The sequence below is a fragment of the Phyllobates terribilis genome, unplaced genomic scaffold (assembly GCF_046119375.1).
Source record: "Phyllobates terribilis strain yellow unplaced genomic scaffold, ASM4611937v1 Scaffold_1__5_contigs__length_1240528914, whole genome shotgun sequence".
NCBI classification, from domain to species: domain Eukaryota; kingdom Metazoa; phylum Chordata; class Amphibia; order Anura; family Dendrobatidae; genus Phyllobates; species Phyllobates terribilis.
The window spans coordinates 569337036-569350346 of record NW_027362761.1 but is presented as its reverse complement, the minus strand read 5'-3'; the positions used below and the strand labels follow the sequence as shown (position 1 = coordinate 569350346).

General features: G+C 37.7%; 1 protein-coding gene across 2 annotated transcripts in view; it reads right to left on the bottom strand.

The window, feature by feature from the left end:
• Positions 1 to 13007, bottom strand: part of ONECUT2 (one cut homeobox 2) — a 64736-nt gene extending 51729 nt beyond the window's left edge. For both annotated transcript variants that reach the window (XM_073681030.1, XM_073681035.1), the window contains exon 1: positions 11650 to 13007. In XM_073681030.1, coding sequence (XP_073537131.1) covers positions 11650 to 12745 — 1096 coding nt within the window. In that variant the 5' untranslated portion in view covers positions 12746 to 13007. The remainder of the gene's footprint in view (positions 1 to 11649) is intronic.
• Between the last annotated feature and the right edge of the window lie 304 nt (positions 13008 to 13311).

The following is a 13311-nucleotide window of genomic DNA, read 5'->3' as shown; positions in this document are numbered from 1 at the left end:
AACGCCATGAAGAGGACCTTACAAAGGAACGTCATACCAGTCTTACTCCCGAGATTATGGAGTGGGGCGACATAATGTACGGTAGCCGTAGCCCTATAGTCTTCATTCCAGGTGCACTAACAGCTCAGCGTTACCTTGATTTAGTGGTGGAACCTGTGGTGCAGCCATTTCTCCGAAGTGTCCCAAGACCCATTATTCCATATGACAACTTTAGGCCACATGTTGCTGGTTCTAATGTGAGTAGCCTATGTGGCCTAAATGTGCTACCGTGGCCTACGGCGTCTCTGGACTAGTCTCCCATCGAGCATGTCTGGGACGTCATTGGTTGGTGATTACACAGGAGCTGCCAGCAGCGGATCTTGATGATTTGCCCAAGTGCATTCAGCAGCAGAGCTTTCATCAGACGACCATTAATAACCTCACTGATAGCAGCCGAGGCTGTAAGTGCTGGGATTTCTGCACGTGGCGCTCATACCCCAGATATATATATATATATATATATAGTTGCTATGGTGGCAACAACTATATTTGTTTTTTATTTTTTTAAATTCTTTATTTCTTTTTGACATAATAAATCATTTTTTACGGAACAAAGGCTTGTTTTTTGATAATATTTTTATCATATAATATTTTATTATATTTTTTTTTTAGTCGAGCTATGAGGACTTGATCGCTGTAACTTGCTGTCTTCATAGGCTCTTCAGCTGCGAAGTCCTTATGTGAGTACATAGGTGGCAGTCTTGGGGCCTTTGTTAGGCTTTTGATTGCCCTAGAAAACCATCGTCGTCACGTTTTGGGTGGTGCCGTTGGAGTGACAAAGGGCGCTCGCTGTGTAACTACTTAGATGCCGGTTTCGCTATTGATCATGGCACTTAAAAGGGTTAAACAGCCAAGATAGGCGTTATCTCCGATCCTGGCCTCAACTCTTAAGCTCCCGACATTACAGAACTGTACATGTATGGCGGTTGGCGTTAAGTACGTCTCACCTCGGCCAAATATACACAGCAAAGGATAGAAAGGAGTTAAGAAGCAATAATCTATCCCATGACGCCGCTATACAGAGAGCGCAGGGGTCTGTAACTGTGCGGTTTGGTGGAAGATCAATATAATCAATAACAAAGGTTTCCCTTCTCCCTTCAACATACAGGACGGCAGCTCTGCACCTACAGGGTTAACAAATGCAAATCAATGACGAGACCCGTCCGCAACCACCATAGGCCACGTCCATATCTTCCAAACCCCTGACCGTGACTTGCCCCAAGAGCTGACAATCTACTTCTTACAGTCGCTTTAATCAATCCAGACTAATAAAGCCGTCACATCGGTATTTGCTAAGTTCTCGCACATGGAGCTGAGATGTGGTCAAAAATCACATGTTAATACAATTTCGTGAATTTGGTAATGAGGCGGCAGGGGAAGGGTTAATGCCCTGGTTGGGAGCCCACCCTATAATGAGGAGCGTTATCGCTGGGCGTTATTATTAGTCTCTTATTAAACCCCAGGAAAGATTAGAGAAGACAAAGTCCACGTCCTGATGACATTATCTGGATTGTGTGTAGTTTATGACCCACACAAAGACTTGTCTGTATTCTCCAATTACTGACCCACGATCCACAGCCCAGAACATACCACCTACTATATACAGAATATATGTGTGTATATATGTATATACTGGTACACAACGTATGTGCATATATAAATATATATATGTGCGTGTATATATGTAAATATATATATATGTGTGTGTGCATGTGTATGTGTATGTGTACAGATATATGGGACATATATATATGTGTGTTTGTGTGTATGTATATATATGTATATATATACATACACACACACCGGTACACACTGCATGTGTATATATAAATATATATATGTGTGTGTATATATGTGTATATGTATATAAAAATATATATATATATATGCATGTGTACACATATATGGAACATATAAATATATATATATATGTGTTTGTGTGTACGTACGTGTATATATGTGTGTGTATATATATATATATATATATATATATATATATATATATATGTACACCGATACACAACGCATGTGTTTATATAAATATATGTGTGCGTGTATTTGCATCTGTATATATATACTGTATATATATATGCATGTGGACATATATATGGGACATAAATGTATATATATATGAGTATGTATGTTTATATATATATATATATGTGGACATACTGTATATGTGGGACATAAATGTGTATATATACATATATGTATAAACAAAAATATATATATAGATACCCATATATATATATATATGTATATATATATATATATATATATATAGGTATCTATATACACTTACACCCATACGCAAATTTATACACATAGCCTACAGATGTCCACCTGTATGCTATATCTGTACACACACACAAAATAATATATAAAGTACAATATATACTAAGTATAAATAGGAACATAATTCAATTCTCCTTATCCCGGGGGTAGACACCTTCTTTTTAACTGTCCTCCTGGTATATTTTTACACTGTGGAGCGCAGTGTATGATCACAGCCCTGCGGAGGACTTGATGGCATATACTGCACTTTGGGGATACCTGACTTAGAAATATTGGCAAACCACTGATTTATATAATATATGGTGTATACTGTGTGTATAACAGAAATGCAAAATCAGGCAGCACTATAAATGGTGGAAACAGTGGGGTTCTCTTTATCCTACTGTTTAATCACTTATCCTGGAGAGCTGCCTGGTCAGATGTACATTGATGATGACCTCCCTGGGTCAGAGGAGTACATGGCGGCACTGCTGTTCTCTAATGCTGATAGATTTCTTTTCTAACACATATATATATATATTATACACCTACTATATATTATACAATAAATCTATATATTATACACTTTGCAAGAGATATATATATATATTTATGTACTGGTATATCTCTTAAAAAGTGTATAAAATATATATATAATGTGTAGTAGGTATGTAATATATATATATATATATATATATATATATATATATAAAAAATATATATATATATATATATATATATATATATATATGACTGTGTGTGTACATATTGTATAATGTATGGTAGCTGTATATTATATATATATAGTATAATGTATAATTTATAGTAGGTGTTTATTTTTATATATGTATATATATATTATAATGTATAGCAGGTGTATATTATACATATATACATTGTATAATGAATAGTAGGTGTATGTTTTATATATATATATATATATATATATATATAGTTTGTATAATGTATAGTAGGTGTATATTATATATATATAGTATAATGTATAGTAGGTGTATATTATATATATATATATATATACACTATATATAATAATAATCTTTATTTTTTATATAGCGCCAACATATTCTGCAGCGCTTTACATACATTGTATAATGTATGTATACATATATTGTATAATGCATAGTAGGTGTATATTAAATATGCATATACTATATATCGTATAATGTATAGTAGGTGTATATATATGTGTTGTTCGTTAGAAAAAAATCTAGCATCTAACATTGTATAATGTGGATATTTTTGTATGCTATATAAATGTTAATATGCAGTATACACTTTCTATAATCTATACATACAAAATATCCATGCTATACAATCTAAATAGTGTGTGTATATATATTTATTTATATATATATATATATATATATATATATACATTAGATAGAATACAATATTTTTATAGAATATACACTGTATACAATCAATTTATTATACACACACCATCCTACATATATATATATATATATATATATATATACTGTGTTTTTATATATATGTTCCATATCAGACACAATAGATAACTGACGCATATAATATACACTATATACCTTGTTACCTACTGTAGATACAATTTATATTATTTGCATAAAATACAATGAAGCCTAGATATCTATATATGTACATAACATAATACACCCAGACATTACCATATGAAATCACAATCAGATATAAATGGAGATGTACGCGGGGGGTTTCGCTATAGCGGGGGAGGGGTATTACAGGGTCCTGGGGGAGGGGTTCTGGGAAGTCTATTTTGTCTCTTTACTGGAAATAAGACAGATGAGTTGCAGATCAATGACTTGTGGGCTATTCTGGTGTGCACTGCTTGTGTGCAGCCTGTATACTGCGTGCCACTAGTATTAATAGACTTTTTTTTCCCCCTATATATTCCAGCAATCAATTATGTCACGATGGCGTGAAACTGTGCTATAGACCAAGTAAAAATCACCAAATCTGAGGGAAGGGGCAGAGGAGGCCTCCCGTAACACCGCTGCAGGCAGACACACACCTTATATGTAGATACAGGTATAGAAACCGTCACTGCAAGCCAGGTGGTGGTAAATACACACAACGTAAGGGCTACACTTATATATGGTACCCTAAATATACAAAATATCATGATTAGTATTATTACTGCTGATTAGTGATCTCTAAATATTATTTAAAAAAAAATTGTAATATTTTAAATACTTATTAACATTTAACATTTTACATACACACATCTATATCTATATAAGAAAATGATACACTATTTATATACATAATAAAATGAAATAATGATTTAAAATATATTATTTAAATTTTATATATATAAAAGTACATGTATGTATATATACATTTTTATATAAAAATAAATGTGTGTATATATATATATATATAAATATATGTATATAGATATATATATGTATATATAAATATATATATATAGACAAATATATATATAAATCTTCTCTGTGTGTGTAAGTGTGTAACGCTGCAATTATTATTGTATAATATTCCTAATAATATATATACATATATTTAAATATCTGCATATACATTTCCATGTCTACATATATGTATACATATAATATATGTACTGTATATCTATACATATATATATATATATTACACATAATAGATAAATACAGCACTAGATAAATAAAATAAAAATGTCCTCAGTATGAAACAATGGGTTAAAAGTAAGTCAAAATATAGATGAAAATCATTAGGTTTTTTTTTTTTAAAAATCCATATTCAATACTGAAAATAAATCCAAAAATAATGTGCAGACAAATCAGTTGAATTACAAAAAATACTCAAAAACTAAATTACTGAAAATTATTCAAAGGAGAAAAAAAAATGACAGCCACACAGGTACAGATGCTTCTCAATCCCTCCTATGTGAATATTATATGACCATAATAAGTCACTAAATAATACACATTTTTATTTTATAAGTGGATATTTATGATATATAAATTTAAAGAAAAAAAGAGTTCATCACATGTTTTAATAATATTATTTCGATTATTTTTTTTTTACTTTCTTTTTACATTAGAATTTTTTTTTTTTTTTTAGAATCTGCTCTCCTCCCAACTTACATTTTGTAATACCCAATTTTTAAGGGGTGGGCTTGAGGGTCTGCCAGTAGGAGGCTCATCCAAAATCAATAAACGCGGAGTTGGGTCGGATGGAATGGTCTTAAGTGCATTGGGATAATCATGGGGATGTATCGAGAAAGGAACATGAGAAGAAACAAGGCCCGCCATTAGAATACAACAGCAACAAGCCCACTCCGTACCAAATAAATATTCAACACCTCATTCCGCAACTCAGAAAGGAAAAAAAAAAATCAATCATAGCACGGCGCCCGTGACGGCCTGGCTGCCACGTAGAAGAGGAAGCCGCCTACTGTAGATATTTCTACACTTATTTTTTAATTTTCCAGCAAGGACGTTCCCGGAGATAGGAGAGCAGAACAAAGGAGATTTATCACCACGGCTCAATGTAAAGGGCAATACCAGCTCTTTCACCTTGAATAGAAGCGTCTCAGCTCGGGGGGCAGAGGACAACAGCGTCTGATCTACAAGACCCCAGCCTCCAAGATTTTTGCCTGTTTAACCCAAAGCAAATGACCCCTGTTCTTCCTCCACAGAGCTGAGATTTCTATCAATAATTCATGGAAATGGCTTGTGTTCACCCTCTGGCTCTTCATTCGCACAATACCCTAAATCCATAGATCCAGCCGTACAATAGCCTGACAAGCAGCACGGAGCAATGTGATCACAGCAAATGGTTAACCAGTGCAGCTACCTTGTGATGTGGGAATTATCTTAACCTTTTATATCATGTCTAAGACGCACAAAATTTTGCTCAATTTTTTATTTTAGTCTTATAGTCAATAAAATGCAATGTCTAATGCGGAGTATATTAAATTTTCCCAGGTCATGAAAGTGTTGGGGTAAAATAGGAGGTGACCCTAATAGTGAGACACTCCCCATTACTGGGAGGCACCAGGACTATCCACTGAAAATGGAGTTAGTTATACTGGTAATTAATCCAGTGTATTCAACACCTGAATATACTGGATAATTACCAGTATAACTATCTCCATTTTCAGGGGATAGTCCTGGTGCCTCCCAGTAATGGGGATGTCTCACTATTAGGGTCACCTCTTATTTTACTCCAGCACTTTCATGACCTGGGAAAATTCAATATACACTGCATTAGTCTATGTACTGGGGATACTGCCAAATATTACAGAGGCCTATGGAATCTTTAAACCATGTGGGATATATGTATGTACTACCTTCTTGTGCTAGGAGTACCTTAATGTACTCTCTCCTCCTGTACCAGTCGATCACTCGTTTTAGTTCATATTATTGTACTTGTAGTTTGCTATGTATACCCCCTTTTTAAACATGTAAAGCGCCATGGAATTAATGGCGCTATAATAATAAATAATAATAATGTACTGGGGATAATTACATTTATCAGGAAAACCGTCCAGTACTAGAGATACAGTCATTTACTAATAATGTACGATTACTGCTTCACCCTACTAGTAATGCCTGCACTACTGGGGATCCCTACATCTACTAGTAATACCTCTGTTACTGGGGATCCCTACATCTACTAGTAATGCCTCTGTTACTGGTGATCCCTACATTTACTAGTAATACCTCTGTTACTGGAGATCCCTACATTTACTAGTAATACCTCTGTTACTGGAGATCCCTAAATTTACTAATAATGCCTCTGTTACTGGGGATCCCTACATTTACTAGTAATGCCTCTGTTACCGGGGATCCCTACATTTACTAGTAATGCCTCTGTTACTGGGGATCCCTACATTTACTAGTCATGCCTCTGTTACTGGGGATCCCTACATTTACTAGTAATACCTCTGTTACTGGAGATCCCTAAATTTACTAATAATGCCTCTGTTACTGGGGATTCCTACATTTACTAGTAATGCCTCTGTTACTGGGGATCCCTACATTTACTAGTAATACCTCTGTTACTGGAGATCCCTACATTTACTAATAATGCCTCTGTTACTGGTGATCCCTACATTTACTAGTAATGCCTCTGTTACAGGGGATCCCTACATTTACTAATAATGCCTCTGTTACTGGAGACCCCTACATTTACTAGTAATGCCTTTGTTACTTGGGATCCCTACATTTACTAGTAATATCTCTGTAACTGGTGATCCCTACATTTACTAGTAATGCCTTTGTTACTTGGGATCCCTACATTTACTAGTAATATCTCTGCTACTGGTGATCCCTACATTTACTAGTAATGCCTCTGTTACTGGGGATCCCTACATTTACTAGTCATGCCTCTGTTACTGGGGATTCCTACATTTACTAGTAATGCCTCTGTTACTGGGGATCCCTACATTTACTAGTAATACCTCTGTTACTGGAGATCCCTAAATTTACTAATAATGCCTCTGTTACTGGGGATCCCTACATTTACTAGTAATGCCTCTGTTACCGGGGATCCCTACATTTACTAGTAATGCCTCTGTTACTGGGGATCCCTACATTTACTAGTCATGCCTCTGTTACTGGGGATCACTACATTTACTAGTAATACCTCTGTTACTGGAGATCCCTAAATTTACTAATAATGCCTCTGTTACTGGGGATTCCTACATTTACTAGTAATGCCTCTGTTACTGGGGATCCCTACATTTACTAGTAATACCTCTGTTACTGGAGATCCCTAAATTTACTAATAATGCCTCTGTTACTGGGGATCCCTACATTTACTAGTAATGCCTCTGTTACCGGGGATCCCCACATTTACTAGTAATGCCTCTGTTACTGGAGATCCCTACATTTACTAGTAATGCATCTGTTACTGGAGATCCCTACATTTACTAATAATGCCTCTGTTACTGGCGATCCCTACATTTACTAGTAATGCCTCTGTTACTGGAGATCCCTACATTTACTAGTAATACCTCTGTTACTGGAGATCCCTACATTTACTAATAATGCCTCTGTTACTGGCGATCCCTACATTTACTAGTAATGCCTCTGTTACAGGGAATCCCTACATTTACTAATAATGCCTCTGTTACTGGAGACCCCTACATTTACTAGTAATGCCTTTGTTACTTGGGATCCCTACATTTACTAGTAATATCTCTGTAACTGGTGATCCCTACATTTACTAGTAATGCCTTTGTTACTTGAGATCCCTACATTTACTAGTAATATCTCTGCTACTGGTGATCCCTACATTTACTAGTAATGCCTCTGTTACTGGGGATCCCTACATTTACTAGTAATATCTCTGTTATTGGTGATCCCTACATTTGATAGTAATCCCTCTGTTACTGGGGATCCCTACATTTACTAGTAATACCTCTGTTACTGGGGATCCCTAAATTGACTAGTAATCCCTGTTACTGGGGATTCCTACATTTACTAATAATGCATCTGTTACTGGGGATCCCTAAATTTAGTAGTAATGCCTCTGTTACTGGGGATCCCTACATTTACTAGTAATACCTCTGTTACCGGGGATCCCTACATTTACTAATAATGCCTCTGTTACTAGGGATCCCTACATTTACTAGTAATGCCTCTGTTACTGGGGATCCCTACATTTACTAGTAATACCTCTGTTACCGGGGATCACTACATTTACTAGTAATACCTCTGTTACCGGGGATCCCTACATTTACTAATAATGCCTCTATGTACTGAGGAGTGTTTACTAGCAATAACAATATATTGTGGAGTCTGGATACTTCTATGTACTAGTAATGTCTCCATTATTGAGGATACTTCCATTTGCTAGCAATATAGCAATACCTTTATTACTGGGAAAATATATATTTTCTAGTAATACCTCTTGCAAACTGGAGGTATTTCTATTTACTAGTAATACCTCCATCACTTGGGATACTTCTATTTACTAGTAATACCTCCATCGATGGGGATACTACAGGATAATACCAATACCTTTCTTACTGTGGAGATTTATATTTTCTAGTAACTCCTCCATGAACTAGGGATATTTGCATCTATTAGTAATACTTATGTGACGGAAACCCTTCTTATATACTAGTAGCACCTCTATGAATTGAGAATACTTGCATGTATTAGAAATTCCTATAAGCACTGGGCATACCTCTATTTACTAATAATATCACCGAATACTGAGGATTCTTCTACATTATTCTTCTACATTTTGGGGATAATTCCATACATTGAGGATATTTCCATGTACTAATAACACCTCTATACCCCGGGGATACTGACACTTACTAGTAATACCTGTATGTACTGGGAATACCTCTATTTACTAAGTACCGTAATTACTTTCTGCATTGGATTTGCTTCCACCTACCAGTAATGCCAGTAGTACGTATATTACTAGGGATACTTATATTTACTAGCATGCACTGGGGATCCCTGCATTTAATAGTAATACTTCTATTACCAAGGATACCCCTTGTACTGGATCTCTGTACTACCTCTCTGTTCTGCATTTAGTTGTAGTTGCTAGCAATTCATCCATGAACTGAGGATACTTGTGTTTATTAGTAATATCTCTATGTATTGAGGATAATTCTGTTTATCAGGAATACCTCCATATTGTGTGCATTTTACTAGTAATATGTCCATGCACTGAGGATAATTCCACATGCAGTGGATGCTTCTGTGAATTGAGGTGAGCTCTACTGATAGAGGATCACGGTGAGCTCTGCTGATAGAAGATCACGGTGAGCTCTGCTGATAGAGGATCACGGTGAGCTCTGCTGATAGAGGATCAATCCATACTCTCTATACTGGGGATATTTACATTTACTAGTAATGTCTCCTATGTAATGTGTACACTACTGCAAATTAGGGATATTCCTACGTATCGGGGATAAATCTATAAACAAGCAGCTATTATATTATCAGCAGCACTTTGCAACCAATGATTAATATCACTAGCAGATAACAAGCCCCTATAGTGTGACGACTCTATACGTGACCTGCATGCAGCCAGGACTCTTCTCCTTGTCTAGCAGAGGCCTCTTCTTTTTTTTTTTACAGGCTTGTAATTAAGTGGAAAAGGACAAACACTGTGAGTTTAATTGTCAAGTGCAGAGCTGGAGAATGCCAGGCACAAGTATATTACAGACAAGAGGATCCCAGCCAGCCTTGCATGTTATAGCATTGTATAAAGGTCATTATTACAAGCAGGACTGTGACATATAAGCTGCATCTATGAATTCCTGAATTTGGAGTGTCTGAAGCCGACTGCAGCTAAAAATATCTCATTGATCTGGTGTATTTTTATTTAATCAATAACCAATGATTATCATTATAGAGGAGGCAGACAAGCTCTGAAGGGTTATAGACATGCATGAGGACATGGAGGAGATAGTTTCTATGAATACTTTGCTGCAATCTTATTTAGGAGGTTATGACATTGTCTATGGATGTCATAGTGCATTGTTCTGTAGTCCCTGTGCATTGTTTTATACTGTTCTTTTGTTCTCCATGGAAGCCATACAGAATGCAAAATCTTTTTCACACTAACATTTATAACATGTGTTAACACATATATATCCACATGACAGTCTCCCTATACCAAACTAACAAATTCAAATTAGCCTGTCCAAAACCATGCATGTTCAAAGCTCGAGTAGAAATGTTTCTATTGCAGCACAATCTTTATAAAATATTATTTCTTCCAACAGCACACCACATAATAAATATCTTTATCTGTTTGTATATTTTTTTTTATTTCATTTTTACACAACAGTCCAGAACAATGGATGGATACAGTTCACCCACTGACCACTAGAGGGTGCAGAAAAAGGCACACAATTCACATGAACAATGTTAAGGGGGGGAGTCTAAAATCAATTGAAAGCCCTGAGATTTATTTATTTTTTCTCCCCTTTCCAGGTGTCTATAGTGTAGCAACAGCATAATGAGCAAATAACATGCTGAATGAAGAGAACAACAATATACAATGTACAGTAGTTGCTCCTTTATCACTGTGTATTACAAACCTGCAAAACTTGGCAGACCAAATGCTGCTTGTCTTACTGTGTAAATTAGGTAGCCTGTTCTGCTCTGCATCACACATACTACAGTTTTTCCTGCAAACTATTCTGGGGCCCAATATTTATATGGCATGAATTCCACTTTCTACATTTCAGTCAATGGATTTAAAGAAACCATTTGCCCACTTTGAAGCATGAGTGTAGTAATTTACAAGAAGCCATGGTGTTTGCAGTGGCACAGAGCGGGCAGTGGGCACAATGTTTGCTAGTGAAGGTAGGGGCACTGCATCTTTACAACTCACCTGCAAGCCTGAGAGCTGACATCCTCTGGAACTCCGGCTCCTGCAGCCATTTCCACATTCTTCTAAAAGTCTCCCTCCCAGATTTCAGTTTACTCCAAGGTTTAGGGTTCCTTAGCAGGTCTGATAGGGTACCCTGTGACCTACACAGTACCCTCTGGGCAAAGATAGCCTGGGGGATGCTGTACCTTTTCAGCTCTGCAGTGATTCTCTGAGCCACTTCTTTGGTATTAATTTCTTCTAATTGTCCAGAGTTACTGAGTTGTGATCCAGAGGAGGAGGGCGGCCTGTCACGGCTGGAAGTCAACACAGGCCCGTGAGATTGAGCATGGCCAGTGTGGTGCATCCCATTAATGTGGGACATCATGGCAGAAGGTGGAGTGCCCAGACCCCTGGAGAGGTGCTGTTCCCCTCTTGCCAGCATGGCAGTGTGGGCATCAAAGTTTGGACTGAGCATTTTCTCATGGCCAGGTGGTCCATAGTTATGGAGACTCTGTTGAGTATTGTGAATGGAACCCAAACCATTCCCCAGGTGGGTGCCAGTTAAGGGAGATAAGCTTTGCCCCATGCCAGTCATGTCCTTGTAGGGGCTGTACAGGTTGTTCATAGCTGGGATGCCTCTGTCATCTCTCATGAGGGTGAAGCTACCACTGACATTGCCTGATAGCCTCTGATGATGATGGTGGTGATGGGGATGGTGATGAGGGTGATGGAATTTGTCAGAAACTGTAGAGATAGGGGGCAAAGGCTGGAGCGGCGTTAAGGTGGTGTAGGTGCTGCTCATGCCCATCCCAGGTGGTGAGGAGTCACAGGGCATACTCATGGCATGGTGCAGAGGAATGGACAGTTCTGGCCGGTAGTCCCCAGCCCCATCCAGGATTGAAGCCATACTGGAGACCATAGCTGACCTGGAAGATGGAATAGTGAGATCCTGGTGAATCCTTCGGTGATGGTGAGGGCTGTGGCTGCTCATCAGATCCTGCTCATGGCTGTTTCCACCATGCAAACTGCCAATACTGTCCATTGTCATCTCTGGGTTCATGGTGTAAGCATCCAGATCTTTGGTTAGGCATCTAAAGGCGTTATAGGCGGTCTTCATTCAGTCCATGGGTGGGTGTGGGTCAGTTTTAAGGCCTCTGGGTTTCTTAGAGGGTGAGTGGGTGTCAGGGTGAGTGGGTGTCAGGGTGCAGTGCTGAGTGCAGGTTGGGGGCAGGGGAAGGAGTGTGTGTGTGCTGCTCAGCGAGCTCTATCAGACGGGCCAGTGCTGCTCCTGGCCATGTCCTAGCCCTCTCCTCCTCTTACGTCTTCTGTTTAGGCAGCCGGAGCTGTCCAGAATGGGTTTGCTGAAAGCGCAACCTACCTCAACTGAGGAGGACACACAGCTCCTTTACGGACAGGCGTCTCCTCCAATCAGCGACCACACTGATGCCATCCCGGCCAATCAGCGCAGGCGGAGGCGGAGCGCCCCATTTCAAGGTTGGTTGAGAGGTCTCCACACATTACTCCAGTCTTCTACAAGGGGAAAGAGACAGGGAGGACTATTTAAAGATGCAGTGTCCTTTTTTAAAAAATGGAAACAAGTGATTTAAAGTGCACTTAACTGCACTCCCTAGATCACATCTAAACCATGTTGTCCTTATAGAACGCACACTTTTATTTGCACAA